This window comes from Thalassophryne amazonica, chromosome 7 (assembly GCF_902500255.1).
Source record: "Thalassophryne amazonica chromosome 7, fThaAma1.1, whole genome shotgun sequence".
NCBI classification, from domain to species: Eukaryota; Metazoa; Chordata; class Actinopteri; order Batrachoidiformes; family Batrachoididae; genus Thalassophryne; species Thalassophryne amazonica.
The window spans coordinates 97,788,057-97,804,582 of NC_047109.1; the positions used below are offsets into that span (position 1 = coordinate 97,788,057).

General features: G+C 40.6%; 1 protein-coding gene across 1 annotated transcript in view; it reads left to right on the forward strand.

The window, feature by feature from the left end:
- The window catches only part of LOC117514639 (collagen alpha-1(XIV) chain-like), a 496,536-nt gene that overhangs the window by 396,991 nt on the left and 83,019 nt on the right, over positions 1–16,526 (forward strand). Inside the window, exons 35-37 of the mRNA XM_034175192.1 lie at positions 5,087–5,164; positions 7,773–7,859; positions 13,677–13,730. Coding sequence (XP_034031083.1) covers positions 5,087–5,164; positions 7,773–7,859; positions 13,677–13,730 — 219 coding nt within the window. The remainder of the gene's footprint in view (positions 1–5,086; positions 5,165–7,772; positions 7,860–13,676; positions 13,731–16,526) is intronic.

Below are 16,526 nucleotides of genomic sequence, written 5' to 3' on the forward strand. Positions count from 1 at the left end.
ACTGCGGGCAGGTTGGACAGGTAGCATAAATGTAAATCTATGCTACCGGCCCAGCAACGCCTCAGTAAGTGATAATAATGTTTATTAAAGCAGTCAGCCAGATTGCATGTTGATCTTAAACTGCATTAAACTATGAAACATAATGGTCAAGTCAAGTCTGGAAGCATGCACTGGTGCTGTGCTCTACTACATCACAAAACTGCCTTGGGTCCTGGGGGGAAACCACCCACACAGGCAACCGGTTCATCCCCACATCTCTAAAATAGCTTTCTATCTGCTGCAGCCAGGTGAGGCGTGGACATCCCCTTGGCCTTCTCCAGCCACGGGGATCATGCACAGAGAAATGCACCACATGGCCAAAAATGTTAATGTTCATGCTCTCTCGCAGTGCAAGGTCAAGGTCAGGTTTATTTATAAAGCACATTTACAAACAGTAAGCACTGCCCCAAAGTACTGTACAATAAAAGGATTTAAAATTATATCGTTAAATACAAGAAAAAAATAAATCAACAAGACAGTAAAAGATGTGGCAGTGTTCAGCTCATCTTGTATTAAAAGCCAGTGCAAAAAGATATGTTTTTAAAAGAGTCTTAAAAGAGTCAACTGAAGGAGCCAGTCGGACATTCAATGGCAGAGAGTTCCAGAGCTTGGGCCCCGCAACAGCAAAGGCTCTGTCTCCCCTGGTCCTTAGCTTAGACCTGGGACAGACCAGTAAACTCTGGTTCGCGGAGCGCAGAGCTCTTCCTGGAGTGTGCAATGACAGCATATCTGTTGTATGGTTGGGGTGCCTGGCTGCCTTTTGTTTCTGTCTTCTGTTTTCTGTCTTTTGTTTTTCCTTCCAGGTGGCATGCGTTCAGGACTGAGTGGATGTGTGGCTGAGTTATTAGGACCTCACCCTGATCACCTGAAGCTTGTCATGTGCAGCTCGTCAGGACTCACAGCTGTGGTGCATCTTTATGGATTGGGGCATGGTTGCATTTAAGTCTGGAGTACACAGTGTGTATTTGCCAGAGACTCGACCTTGTGACCAGGCGGGTGAGATCGTCGTCTAGAGAGCCATCTCATCATCATGGATGCAGAGACCGTACCAGGTTTGATGCCATGGTCTGTGAAAGAGGAGGGGGTGAGGTCTCACGCTCGTCAGCACACTTCCTGAGGTACTTTAGGTTTTGTGACTAACATGAGTACAGTCAGTAAATGTGGTGTCCCTCACACCTTATTATATTGAGCTGTTATGTTAGTCGTTTAATCAGCTTCCACTGCAGTGGAGAATGGAACTGGGTGTTCCATGCCTGCAGGGTGGGAAGCTGATTGGTGATTAAGCCAGGAAGTGTTTGCTGTTTATGTACACCTTTGAGTGGTCTCTCTGTGTGTGGAGTGGTGGACTCACATGATGGTTTCTTCTTTCACAGACTCGGTTGGTTGCAGCCACCTGGGGGGTGTCGGCGGGGTCCTTGGGTCCGAACTGTTCTGGCTCCGGACCGTTTGTGCTGCTGGGAGCGCACCGTTACTCCACCTCGCCAGACCGCGCACTCATTTGTTATTAATAGCACTCACTGTTATGTTTATTAAATTCTGTTATCCTTTGTACCGTGCTCTGCTTATTTTATGCTTGGTCCTTTCAAACGCTGGTCGGTTCTCCGCCTGCGTCCGACACATAACAATATCAGATAAATAGAATGGGGCTTGACCGTGAATTGATTTAAAAACAAGCAACAAAATCTTAAAATCAATTCTAAAAGCAACAGGCAACCAGTGCAGTGAAGCTAAAACAGGAGAAATGTGTTGGTGCCGTTTGGCTCCAGTGAGCAGACGCGCAGCTGCATTTTGCACCATCTGGAGATGATGCAGAGACGACTGATTAAGACCAACACACAAAGAATTGCAGTAGTCTAAACGAGATGTGATCAAGGCGTGCACAACCTGTTCCAGCTGATTTGGGGGCAGGTAACGCTTGATTTTACTTAAAAGTCTAAGCTGGAAGAAGCTTGTTTTGACCACTGTGTTGATCTGCTTCTCGAATTTAAAAGAGCTGTCTATAAAAACACCAAGGGTCTTAGCAGATGAACGACAGTAGGAGGCGAGTGGACCAAGGGCAGAAAGGTCAAGGTCACCAAAGACCACAATCTCTGTTTTGCTTTCATTTAGATTCAAAAAGTTTAAAGACATCCAGTCTTTGACTTCTTGAAAGCAAGTCTGTAGGGTGGCAGATGAGTTTGTTTTAAGGTTCAGAGGTAGATAAATCTGCACATCATCAGCAAAGCAGTGAAACTGAATGTTATATTTCTTAAAAAGTGATCCTAAAGGAAGCAAATAAAGCAAAAATAAAATTGGCCCTAAAATTGAACCCTGAGGTACTCCACAAGTCAAAGGGGCTTTCTGTGACACAAAGGGACCAAGGTTCACAGAAAAGCACCCACCAATCAAATAGGACTTAAACCATTTGAGCACTGTGCCATTTAATCCAACACACGATTCAAGGCGAGATAATAAGACCTGGTGGTCAACAGTGTCAAAGGCTGCAGTTAAATCCAAAAGCACAAGCACAGCTGAGCTGCCAGTGTCCATGATTAAAAGAAAATCATTAAACTGCTGTGCAAAGGTTTAAAACCAGACTGGAACTTTTCAGTTATGTCAAATGCAGTAAGGTGCGACTGTAGTTGAGTATAGACCACCTTTTCAAGTATTTTAGATAAAAATGATGTCTTAGAAATGGGTCTATAATTAGAAAAAATAGCAGGGTCCAAATTATGTTTTTTTAAAAGGGGCTGTATCATGGCCTGTTTAAAGGAACAAGGAATGACACCTGAAGACAGAGAAGCATTAATCAGCTGTAAAATACAAGGGCCAACTGAATCAAGGACTTCTTTCAAAAGCTTAGCAGGAAGGAAATCCAGTGCACAGTCTGAAGGCCTTAAACTTTGAGTGCAAGTTATACTCCTTGTCTTTGTCCCCTACTAAGTAATCATTTATTCGACACAGTCATTCCAGTGGTACCTAGTAATGCTCTGAAGAAGCTGAGTACCAAATACATCCACCTGTCACTTTAGGTTACTGGTTAGCATCCAAGTATCAAAACCTTACAGGAAGACAGGTTGACCCTAAAGACTTGGACCTTCTTTCTCCTGAAGACATATCAGCATCGCCAAACACCTCTGTCCACTGACCTAATGACTCCATATGCTGTTCCCAGGTGCCTCTTGATCTCAAAGGCCAAGGACTAAGAGACACGTATGTCACTGCCGAGATAACTGAATGTTTTACCACATACAGATACACTTCTGATGGCTGAGTCCAGGAAATCATTAAACATCTGGATCTTAGTCTTGAGCATTCAGAAAAGTACATGAATATGACACACTAAACAGCTGGTGTGGACAGAAGGCTCCATCCATATCCATATTTAGTACTGAATGTAAGTGAAAACCGATGTTGGAGAGTACTCGTATTAACATCTTGCTAATATCTGTTGTTGTTCTGTCTGAGTTATTTTCATTAGTTACTTCCTCCAAACCATCAACACGTCTATTAGACCCCATTCCTACCAGGCTGCTCAAGGAAGCCCTACCATTAATTAATGCTTCGATCTTAAATATGATCATATTTCACCCATATTGGCCTCTCTTCATTGGCTTCCTGTTAATTCTAGAATAGAATTTAAAATTCTTCTTCTTACTTATAAGGTTTTGAATAATCAGGTCCCATCTTATCTTATGGACCTCTTAGTACCATATCACCCCAATAGAGCGCTTCGCTCTCAGACTGCAGGCTTACTTGTAGTTCCTAGGGTTTTTAAGAGTAGAATGGGAGGCAGAGCCTTCAGCTTTCAGGCTCCTCTCCTGTGGAACCAGCTCCCAATTTGGATCAGGGAGACAGACACCCTCTCTACTTTTAAGATTAGGCTTAAAACTTTCCTTTTTGCTAAAGCTTATAGTTAGGGCTGGATCAGGTGACCCGCTATATAAATAAAATTAATTTGACTTGATTTGATTAATAAAGTGCTACAGTGTAGAATTATCATACATGTTAATGGCAAGTGTTATCTTAACTATAAAAGTTAGAGGGAAAAGACACTAGTCCAAAAAAGTGTTCTTTGGACTTGCTTGAAATCAGCAGTTCACAGCCCAGCCACAAATTTGACTAATAAAAGGTGCAGTGGGCGTAACGTGAGTGCCCGAAATTTAACAAAGAAGAAAACAACCACTTGTCTCATCAAAGACCGAATCTTAGCAACAGCTACAATCGTATATTCATGCATCCACCTGATTAACTTTGTTGGTGAAATATTGCCATTTAGAATATGGAGTGTTTGGCGGGGGGGGGGGGGGGGGGGGGGGGGGGGTTATTTTTGTTTTGTTGTTGGTCACCCCTGCCCATTCTCCAAGTAATGTGTGAACTTAATAATTCTCAAAAATTTGATGTTTCTCTGTATCGTTAAAAATGTTTTTTATTAGTATGACCTGAGTTTGGTCTGCTTAAGGTTTCTTCCTCAAAATTATCAGAGGGAGTTTTTCCCTTTCCACTGTCACCTGTGTGCTTGCTCTATGGGTTAGTAAGGTTAGACCTTACTTATTTTAAGTGCCTTGAGGCAAATTTGCTGTGATTTGGCGGATGTGTAAGGAAGGGTATTGTGTAAATTCTGCTCCAGGCACCTTGCAGATCCAAATCAGATCTGTTATGGCAACCTTGAGTGAAAAAAGGGAGAAGTTGAAGGAACTTTGCATTTTACTGTATTACCCCAAACTTTAAAATGGATCAGACACAAGTCTGTGATCTAATTTAGAGTTTGCTCAATCCTTGGGAAACACCATCAGAGCCCCCAGACTGTTCATATTGTTTATTAAAGGAGTCAGCCAGATTGCATGTGGACCTTAAACTGTATCTAACTAGTCATTAGAGCTCACACACAGCCAAACTCAACGTTCTGTTTCTTATCTCAAAACAGCAGAAGTGGAAGATCCTACCATTCATGTTAGAATTCTTGTGCTGAATCTGTTTGATTACTGATAAGCATTTTAAAGATTAAATGATTATTTTTGGAATGGCAGCATTAATTCAAATGGTGTGCATTTGTGTGTTTTTACAGTTCCAGCTCCAAATGTTTGACATCATCTGCAGTACATCCTGGGCCAGCAGAGATAAGTGCTGCGAACTCCCAGCAATGGTGAGAAAGGTTCACACACACACACACACACACACACGCGCACATACACACACATGCACGCACGCACGCAATATGTTCACATTTCTCCCTCAATGTGTAGTGTTTATATTCCTGTGTTTATCACAGCCAAAGAGGATTTGAATAATTGTGCTGCTGGACAAACTGAGCTCCAAAGAGTCAGAGCCAGAATTAAAACCCAAATGACTTAGATTCCCTTTGAATGGAGTTTATCGGTGTCATTTATTTCAAATGATATTTTATAAACTGTGCACTACTACTTTGCAGGTTGAGACTTGCACATGCACTTTGCAATACAGGGCACATGTATTTTTGATAGTATGCACGCAGCATAAAACAAACAGCATGCCAACAGTTTATACACTCTAATGCAACCTAATGTAAATTATTTATTTACCAGAGAAGATCTGAATAAGTTTTGTGATCACTGGTCAGGCTGCTGCATTAGGTTAGGTGGGTCTGCTTTGTAGTGCATGTGCATTTATGAATGTATTTCAAAAAGTTCTTGGCCTCAACCGGATACAAAGTATTTGGAGGCTCAAGATGTGGCCTTCTTCCATGAGTAGGGTGTGAAGCTTGAACTTTGCTGGACTTGGCATTGACATTAAGGGAGAGTATGTTGGAAAAATAATGCAAGAGCAATCTTTTGCCTATGAGGTTTCCAGGGTGATGCATAATTTTCAATATAATAATATCCAAGACGTGTAATGAGGGTGATTAAGTACTATTTTAAAGGGGTCATATTGTCATATTGTACTATAGCTAATATAAGTCATCAGGTTCCTCATTTATAAGTGATGTGTACGGACAAAACAATCCTTAAGCCTTTTTACACGCATGACCTGGAATTTATATATATATATATATATATATATATATGAAGACAGAGAGAGAGAGAGACCACATTTTCTACATTAAGCACTCAAAATGCTATTGCATGTGCACAATACAATTAATTCCCACATTGTGAATATTTTATACTCATGAGATTAAAAATTAAAAAATTTTAGTACTGCAAGAGGCTGAGTCATTCATTTCAGTCGACACTTGGGTAAAGCACTTGTCCTTGGTGGTAGTAATGGAGAGAGACTCTTTAATTGGGGGAGGTGATGGTCTAGTGGTTAAGGTGTTGGGCTTGAGTCCACAAGATCATGGGTTGAAATCCCCACCTGACTGGAAAATCACTAAGGGCCCTTGGGCAAGGCCTTTAATCCCCTGTTGCTCCCGGTGTGTAGTGAGCGCCTTGTATGGCAGCATCCTCACATCGGGGTGAATGTGAGGCATAATTGTAAAGCGCTTTGAGCGTCTGATGCAGATGGAAAAGCCCTATATAAATGCAGTCCATTTCCATTTAATTAAGCTTTGGGAGAAGCTGTGAAGCAAGTGCAATGATGTTTATGGTTTGGAAAGAAGGGCTGTTGTCTTCGGTCTGCGTACACTTACCTCATGTGAATGAAGGAAAACAAAATGTGGGTGCAAATTGTATTTTGGTCACATATGGGATTTTGAGTGCTCAGTGTAGTAAATTGTGGTATTATATACATATGTGTGTCTTTCCTCTTTATGTGCATTCTGCAGTTCAGAAGCCATTAAACAAAACATTTTTCTTTTATCTGCCTTTCTGATGATTGTCTCAGTTTCACATTTAGTGTAATTGTGCTTCTTCTTTTAAAGCTTATTGTTTTTATGTTGAATAATTTGTAGTGCACACAGTTTTTCCATGCAGATAATCACTGACGGGGCTAAAGTCACTAGTGAGTCACTTGTGATTGTACACGGAGCTTTATAAATGAGGCCCCTGGTGCAATGTTAAAATTTGTAGCTCAACATACCCCATAAACTTTGAAGTGATGTTGAACTAACAAAATTTAATTAAAATAAAAAAAGAAATCTTATTTCAATGAAAAGACTTGCATCTGTGCCTACTGCATTCAATTTAATGGACATATAAACACTAATTTTGTACAGTTATACCCCTCTGTGGTACCAGTGGTAGCAGTACTACTGGGTGTTGGGTAAGGTCATAAAGTCGGGCAATTTTGGTTGCTTTTATGAGGAGGAAAGATTTACTGATCCTGACTTTGTGGGCGATAATGTGATCTTTGTGAAATCAATGGATGACCTGATTGCAGCAGCTGAAAAACTGAGTTAGGAGTCATTGTCACTGGGTTCACGGTTGTTCTGGATGAAGACTAAATTCCAAGCTTTCACTGGCTTTCTGGAGTTTGCATCGGAAGTGTATCTGTATGCTGTGAAACCTGGGACCTAACTGGATGCCATTGAAAGATCCTTGGGTATCACTGGAAAGACATTTTATCAAAAGCCTGGTTACTTCAGAATTGTGAGAAAACATCAGCTACGGTATAACTTTTTAGCATAAAATTGGTATTTTGAAGATGTCACATTCATGGAGAAGGGAAATAAAGACTGAAGTGTTTCTCAGACAGCTCCTCCAGTGATGAACATCATTATCTTCTTTACTGACGAGATCCATTTGGACATAATGGGTGAACTTTTGAATGATGTTAATTATGCCTTGCCTGAATACAGAGCATGTTTTCTTTCTTTTGAATTATTTTTCTGTTTTCAGAGAGTTGAAGAACAGTGCCCCCCAATGCCTCATGCCTGTACCTGTTTGCAAGACAGTAAGGGGCCCCCAGGACCCTCCGGACCCCCGGTAAGACTTCGCCGAGTCTTCAGTTAAGTCTCTCCTGTGGGCTCTTTTCTGATTTTGTCAACTTTTTGTGTCACACTCTTAACTTGCGAAATGTGTATCCATTAAAAAAAGATGTTTGTCTTTTTTTAAGTCAGGGGCAATAAATTTAACAGTTGACTAGCCGCTGTGGCCTCTAAGATTTAAAAAAAAACCTTTACTGCTCTGTAATTACTTTCTTGTCAGTGTTTATTTATTAAACCTGTGAAATATAAATATAATCATAGATCTGAAGGTTGTTGTGAGATGACATTATATTCAACAGAGAAGGAGCTGGTGCCCTAGATTAATTTATCTCACTTGTAAAAGGTAAAAAAAAAAAAAAAAAAACCTCACTGTGATGAAAGAGCAAGTAAATCAGCTCTTTTACAGCCTGATCCTTTTTCTTTCTCTCACTTGTTTCCCTTTCTCCCATTTATCTGCCTGTATCTCTGCATTTTCTCTTATTTTCTCTCCTTCCTTGAGCTCTCTCTTTGTCTCCATCCTTGGGTGCTTCCAGCAGGACAGGGATGCGAATCAGCAGCAGTAGTTTGAGGAAGTAATTACACTGTGATTCCATTTATCACCGATGATTACAATCTCCCCAATTAACATTCCTGTCGGACAAGCAGCATACACTTTCTCATTTGTTGTAAGGTTGCTTCCAGAGGCCACAGCCCTCATTTTTACCCCTTTTTTTTAACCCCAGAAACCTGTACTGACATATTATGACTCCACCATGGAAAATGTGATGTGATAATTAAATTTTCTTGGTGTTTGAGTTTTTCTCTGTTGATTCTCTCTCCATAGCAGAGGTTAAAAACATTACAGTGTGGCTTTCACTTTTTCATTATTTTTTCTGTTTCTTATTCTCTTTATTATGGCTTTATTCCTCTCTGTCTCGCACTCAGTCTGCTTCTGTTTCGCTCCCCGGCATCCAATGCTTCTCTTAAATCACATTTTAACTGCAGCAGATGGGCATACATGAAGGGTGTAATAGAGAAATCACTGACTTTTCTATGATAAAACTGCATGCTGCAGTCAGAGAGAGTTTTGAGGAAAGCTAGAAAGGCAATGTCATTTCCCTTGTTAATGCAATATAATGGTTCTTAGCACAATAAATGCATTGTGTGCAGAAAAGATTACTGCAGGCAGGAATGTGAAGAGAGAGCATTTCCTTTTAAATGATAGAGGAGTAAAAATGTACTATTGAGCCATTGGCACTTTGAACACTACAATAAATCAAAAAGTGATAAAGTAGCATATTTCGTGATCTGCGGGGATATCTGATTAGTATCTGAGCATACTGATCATATTGTGCATAACTGCTTTTCATGTACATATGGTATAAGGTATAGAGCCACTAAGCCTTTTAAGATTTTTAAGGCATAAAAAGAATTTTCTTTGGCACCACTATTAAATGGGGGATTCATAATATGACATTACAGATACAATCAAAATTCGCAGTTTCTCAAAAGCATTAATAATAAGTTCCCTTGAAGGGTAAATTTTCAAAAGAGGAGACAGACTTGAACTACTTACAGTAGCAACGGTAGAGACCTGCAGAGTTTATGATAGTAACATCACAGATCACTTGGGGGCTTGGCATTGTGACGTCACTGGCTGGTCTCGCTCTGGCTCCTGAGCCAACATGGCAGAAAACTCTCCAAAACGGCGTTGTTTCTGTGTAAATCTAACATGTTTCTCACATACAGTATTATGTAAAAACTAGCAAGAAATAAACACTTGTAAATCCAAATATAACGCAATGCTGAAATGCACTCAGCTGTGTGAACATGTAATCAATGAAAGAGTGTGTAGAAGAATGTGACCTTTTGACCCTTTAGAATAGGTCAACGTTAGCCATCGTTGAACTTTTCCTAGGTCTATGTCCCAACAATGTTCCCATTGAATATGAAGACCCTGGCAGTAATAAGACTGGACTTATGGTGAGCACAAACAGACAGACAGACAGATGGACAGAAAGTTCTCGCTATACCCAATGACCATATTTTGGCCTTGGATAAAAACCTTGTTTTGTAACTACATAACACCTCTGAAGTGATTTACAAGACACCTCACAGACGTCAATGAACATGCTACGTGCGTGCACAACACCTGCAGTCAAAGGTAACTTCCAGCTCATGAATGCACACTTGCACGTGCTCCTGCAGAAGCCATTAAAAAGAAAATAAAATATTAGTTATGCCTTTTCCCCAGATAAACTTGTTCTCATCATTAAAATGAGCTTTCAAAAATAAACCGGCATTAAAATGCTTGGATTTCAGTCTAAACTAAGGGCCTCTTCACACATAGTGAGAATTTGGTCGAATTCCGGCGAAACAGCGCAAAACAGTTCCAATTAGCAAAACAAGAAAACATTGTGTCGACAGGCAGGCATGTATGATTTTTTCGCATCACCTCAACATTGGTTGAGTAGTTTTATCTATAGTACTGTCTCTGTTTCTAAGACACTCCGTGACATATTAGCTCAAACCTTATAATATGACCCCTTTATGATCCCCTGGAACAACAACTGTGAGAAAAAATTAGCTGCAAAAATAAACAAAAAAGCTTAAAAAGCTACAAGGGGTGAGTGAAAAGTTTTGAGCCCAACTAAGAAGAAACCACAACTGAATTAATGTAATGCTTTATTTTTTAAGATAATCCCCATGTAAGTCCATAAACCTTTTCCATTGTTGCTACACTGCCTTAATACTGTTCTCATAGAGGGACTTATTCTGGAGAACCACCCCCTACTCTTTCTGGGTCAGGCTCAAAACTTTTCAGTCACCCCTCATACCATATTTTCCAGAGTATAAGTTTGGGAGGTCCTGTGACTTGTACTCTAGTGTGACTCATACTCTGGAAAATACAATGCATAAAGAGATGTCATGTGATCTAACATTTGAGTTAAGAACTGTTCTCTTGGGGGGTGGGGGGGGGCTCATTCTTAAAGTCTGATTAATTGTATCTACCCATAGACAGCACACCTACACAGACCATGCAGGCTTGTTGAATAAATTGTTTATCACTTCCCCTTTCTCTAGGGGTAATTATTCTCTGTGTTTGCATGGTCAGATTTATGTTTTTGATTAAGTTGAACAACAGCGAGCCTCTGCAGTTTTTGTTTTTTATTATCTGTGGTACATATTTGATATATTGATTGCCGCAGCTGAAACAAATTCATGGGCAGTATGTATAATTGAAGAAGCTTTGCATGAGCACACCAGCATCTTTCTGCACTAGTTGAAATGTTTTTGGATGATTAGTTGATTCATTCATTCATTTTCTATACCTGTTTACTCCATTCAAGAGTCACATTGGCTGCTGGAGCCTATCCCACCAGTCATCGGGTGAAAGTCAAGGAACACCCTGGACACGTCTCCAGTCTATCACAGTGGCATATGTAGACAGTCAAACTCATTTAGAGGATTAATTAAGTCTATAAAATGGTGAAAGCAGAAGCAGTGAAGTGGGGCCACAGGCTGCTAGTTCGGGTCAACAGTTTGGGGGATTTAATCAAGATGGGGGAGAAAAAATAGATTTTATTTTCTCACAGTGTTCCCTGCGGTGAGCAGGCAGACATAAAATTAATGGAGTCAATGAGTCAGTGACTCTCAGATTGACTCCATAAAAACTACTGCGTATTCAGCACTAAAATTTTGGGTTCCAATAGATACAGCTGAGAACCAGTGAACCTCCTATTTTAGGACATGTTGCTATCTTTTAACATTTACAGTGACACCTGGCATAAAATAAAGACACACTGTCCTATCCAGTTGTTTGTGATGCCTTGTTACTAATTACAGATTCCTGGTGGCCACTAACCCGACTGTTGCTTGTTGTTAGTGTATTTAAGATGATTATGTTGAAAATGCATCAGGAAAGCAAGTTTTTGAGATCTCAAACGCATGATTACTAAATAGAATTGACAAAATTAAAGAGGAAAACTACTACAAAGGGAAGGAACATGACCATCTCAATATCTGAATACAGGAATGCAAACAAAACAAGAAGCAGAAACCTGCACACAACTGAACAGTCTAAAACAGAAACAAATCTAATAAACAGCAGGGGGTCATGATTCCTGAGTGATGGTAGGAGCAGAATTTACATGAGTCTGCAGGTAAACAAACATAGTCCTTAGATAACAACACGATTAACACTGAGCAAACAGGGAGGCTAATACACAAACAGCAACAATCCAGCAAGAAGCTGAATGGAGTCTAAAGTATTTAAAGTGTAGGAAGCACAGTTATACAAGCGGTTAGTGCGCTTGCTTCCAAAACAGATTTATCCTGTTAAAGACCACCTTCTCTGTGTACATCTGGAGTTGTGTCAGAGAGGGCATTTGGCCTAAAACAGGCGCCATGTCAACATGTAGAAGATCAATGTCTCTGCCCTGTGCCAAAAAACTGGAAAAAGCAAAATAAATTACTTTTAAACTGTAAATACAGGCCAGGTGTGAGTGGATGTGGAACCAAGATGAGTTCAGGGGAGCTGGGAGGAATGAAGACTGATGGCAGGATCATGACAGTAGGAAAAAACACAACATAACATTCCTCCATTAGCACTGACCTTTGTGCCTTCCCCACATTTGTGCTCCCACCCCTGCTCTTCTTACGCCACCTCTTTCTCTTCCTCTCCTCACTGTGATCCTCTCTCCTGTCCCCTCTCTGTAAATACTGTACTTCTTGCTCACCCCCTTGTTCCCCAGAGAGGCTTATTTAAGCAAATACAGGAAGAGGATGTATCTCAACTCAGCCAATGATTAGCGGATGTGCTGTTTGTCCTGAGTTAAACCTTGGCTCTGCAGGGGTCAAGCTGAGGTTTACAGCTCCAGACTCCTGCTGTTACAGATGTAGAGCTCTGAAGAGCCATTTACAGTGGTCTTCTCTATTTGCTGTCTGCAGTATTCATGAGCCACACATAATGATAACCTGTATAGCTCATCATTTATTTAATTTTACGGGGTGTTAAAGGAGGTCAGGCGGATGCATATTTCCTTCTGCGTTTTTTTTTATCAATCAATCAATCAATCAACTTTTTTCTTGTATAGCGCCAAATCACAACAAACAGTTGCCCCAAGGCGCTCCACATTGCAAGGCAAGGCCATACAATAATTATGAAACACAGTCTACGTCTAAAGCAACATAACCAAGGGATGGTCCAGGGTCACCCGATCCAGCCCTAACTATAAGCCTTAGCGAAAAGGAAAGTTTTAAGCCTAATCTTAAAAGTAGAGAGGGTATCTGTCTCCCTGATCTGAATTGGGAGCTGGTTCCACAGGAGAGGAGCCTGAAAGCTGAAGGCTCTGCCTCCCATTCTACTCTTACAAACCCTAGGAACTACAAGTAAGCCCGCAGTCTGAGAGCGAAGCGCTCTAATGGGGTAATATGGTACTACGAGGTCCCTAAGATAAGATGGGACCTGATTATTCAAAACCTTATAAGTAAGAAGAAGAATTTTAAATTCTATTCTAGCATTAACAGGAAGCCAATGAAGGGAGGCCAACACGGGTGAGATATGCTCTCTCCTGCTAGTCCCCGTCAGTACTCTAGCTGCAGCATTCTGAACCAACTGAAGGCTTTTTAGGGAACTTTTAGGACAACCTGATAATAATGAATTACAATAGTCCAGCCTAGAGGAAACAAATGCATGAATTAGTTTTTCAGCATCACTCTGAGACAAGACCTTTCTGATTTTAGAGATATTGCGTAAATGCAAAAAGGCAGTCCTACATATTTGTTTAATATGTCATCTTTGGATTTTACAGTGTCTTATTGGTCTGATTTTCAGGGTGGTCCGGGCATGAGGGGAGCCAGAGGTGACAGAGGAGAGCCAGGAGTGACGGTCAGTTACAAGCAAAACCTCCCTCCTTATACTGTTGGTCTTGGTGTAACGTTCAACTGGGGATAAATAAGCTCCCCCGGAGGAAACATTGAAGGAAAATGATGCCCGTCCCACTATACAGATGAATATTCACAGTGCTGCTATGCTTGATTTTACTCATATTTTAAAGTTGCTGGTCCACAACCCAATCTCAAGGGACAGAACACACCCAAGTTTTTGTTAACCTTATGGTAGTAACATTTAAGTGGGAAAAATCTTGTGCTTCATAAAGAACCTTTTCAGCACAGCAGCCCGGTCACACTTCTCCATCCACTATACTTGATCCGACAGGCCCTCAGGTCCAAGGAAACGGTCATTTTTGGAAAAGCATGATGCAGTCCTCCTCGTCCAAAACCTACATCATCTCCTTTTGGCCTCTGAGCTAAGACAGGCTGTGATCACTGTGAGCACTGCTGCTCTCTCTTTAATAGAGACTGGTCCAATAAATAATGGCTTTGACCATTATTGGAAGATTTACTGTACACTTTGCATCTGCTATAGTTTTACTAACAGCAGTCTGTTCCAATGTGTTACAAGCTATCCAGCTGCAGCCGTCAGTACAAGGTCTGATGCTGCTGGAAATTTCTCAATACCAAAGCCCAATTCCCATGATTGTAATTTGATCTTTGATTTAGTGAAATGTGTATTAAGGTCTTTGTGCTGTGAGTACTTTGAAAGCAGTAGCAGGAATCCCACATCTTCTGCACAGAAAGACAAGGCAAAAAAGAAAGAAAGAAGACTCTTAACTTTTTCATAAGGGGCTCTGTATAATGTGTACCACCCACAATGTTTTAGCCCACCAACAAATATAGCAAGAAATTCCCAAATAAAAATAAAAACTATAAACTAATGGCAGTAAGGTGTGATAGTCTAATTGTATTATTTAGGAGTGAGAGGCATAAACACATTTACGTTAAGACTCGCCTGCCAGCTCTTACTCATCTTAGCTCAGCAGCTTTAGTGCCATTTCAGCCAAGTTTATTTTAATAGTTGGAAAGCAGATTGCATGGACCTCAGTGCTCCATGAATTCATCATTAGATGCATTACTTATGAAAGCACAAGTATCGATAGACTGGGAATTAAACTGCAGTTATTAAAATAAACTTTAAGCCTGCATTGATCTCATCAAGTAGTTCAGCTTTGAATTTTTGTGAAATTTCCTACGTTAACAAAATATATATACGTATATACCATGTTCCAGTCTTTTATTTCTTTTTCCAACACCGTCCATCTGATCTATGCTTTCATTTGATTGTTTGAATGGGTTGGATAGACAGGAAGCCAGTAACTGTGAGGTTGAACAGTAAAACAATAAATATAACAGGAGTAAAGATTACTTTGGCTACTGCTGCCACTGAGCCAACAAGCTCTGAATCAGTGTTGGTTTGCAGGAATTCCTCTTTTCTAACTCCTGCTGCTTGAACCCCGCTGCAGCTTATACATATGGATCAAATGGGCCGCCAACCTGACTACAGATGGATGGACACGGGTCTGAATATTTGTCTCAGTAGATCTTATAGAAGGAGCAAATAAGCCCTGAGAGTCATGGTACAACGACCACAGTTGTAATTTTCATGCCCATTTGTCCAACCACAGCTATGTTCATCAAAAAATGAGGTTGACCTGCTGCTTCATTCCTCAAAGGGACAGTTTATGAGAATTTGTACTCCACGTTTTATGAATTCTTCAATCACTTTGATACTCTCACATTTCATTAATGGCTGAAAATCTTTGGTGCTTGTTCACAATAAGGTCACTGCTGGTTTCACCTTTTACCGCTTAATTACTCAATCTTTTTTTTCTTTTCTCTTTGCTATAAGCTTGTGCTGTGTAATGTTTCCTATATTTTGGACCAGATCATATTCTTTTGTTTTTCTTATGATATAGACCAGGTGTTGTGTTGAGCCATTTGTTATAAAATTGGAATGAAATTCATAAAAATAATTGTTAAACAACAAAAAAAAACAGGTTAAGTGAGGTGAGATATGTATCACATAAGCATGTTCATGATGCACGCACTGAAATACACATTCATCCATTATGCTACTCCCAAACTTTAATACAGTGAGGCAAATAAGTATTTGATCCTCTGTTGATGCTGCAGGTTTTCCCACCTACAAAGAATGGAAAGGTCTGTAATTTTTATCGTAGGCAGACTTCAACTGTGAGAGACAGAATCTAAAAAAAAAAAAATCAGGAATGCTTTGTTTTTGAATGCTTTTCAGTTGGAAGTCAGAAAAACCCCTTGCCCACACCATGACTCATGGATAAGAGATCAAGTAGGGAATTGTCTGTTGGGGTAAAAGGCAGTGGGGATTTTGTGTGCCCCTTGGCTGCTACAGTTGCTGTGAAGGCCCAACAGGAATCCTCGACACAGCTAACAGGGCTCTGGTGAAACAAGAAGTCCTCAATGGCAGACCAGCGGAAGGCTGAAGCAAATCCTAAAACTCCAATCGTCTGAGATGTCCCAGCCATCAGAACCAGGCTGAGGATCTGTCAGGGATCTTGTGCTTGTTGGCGTGCAGTGGCATGCCACGCTTAACAAACCTGTGCACAGGATTCTCTAGATCAACTCTGGAGGCAGATTTTCTATGCTACGCTGCACATCCAAAAGCCTTTCAGCAATTGGCAAAGAATGACAAGGGCAGGACTGAGAATCTGGAAGCCCTTAGCTCTGACCCAGCACAGAAGCAGCAGATGTGTGACTCAGTCATCGCACCCTTGGAAAAAGCAGGAAGGTTTTTCAGCAGCTGCAT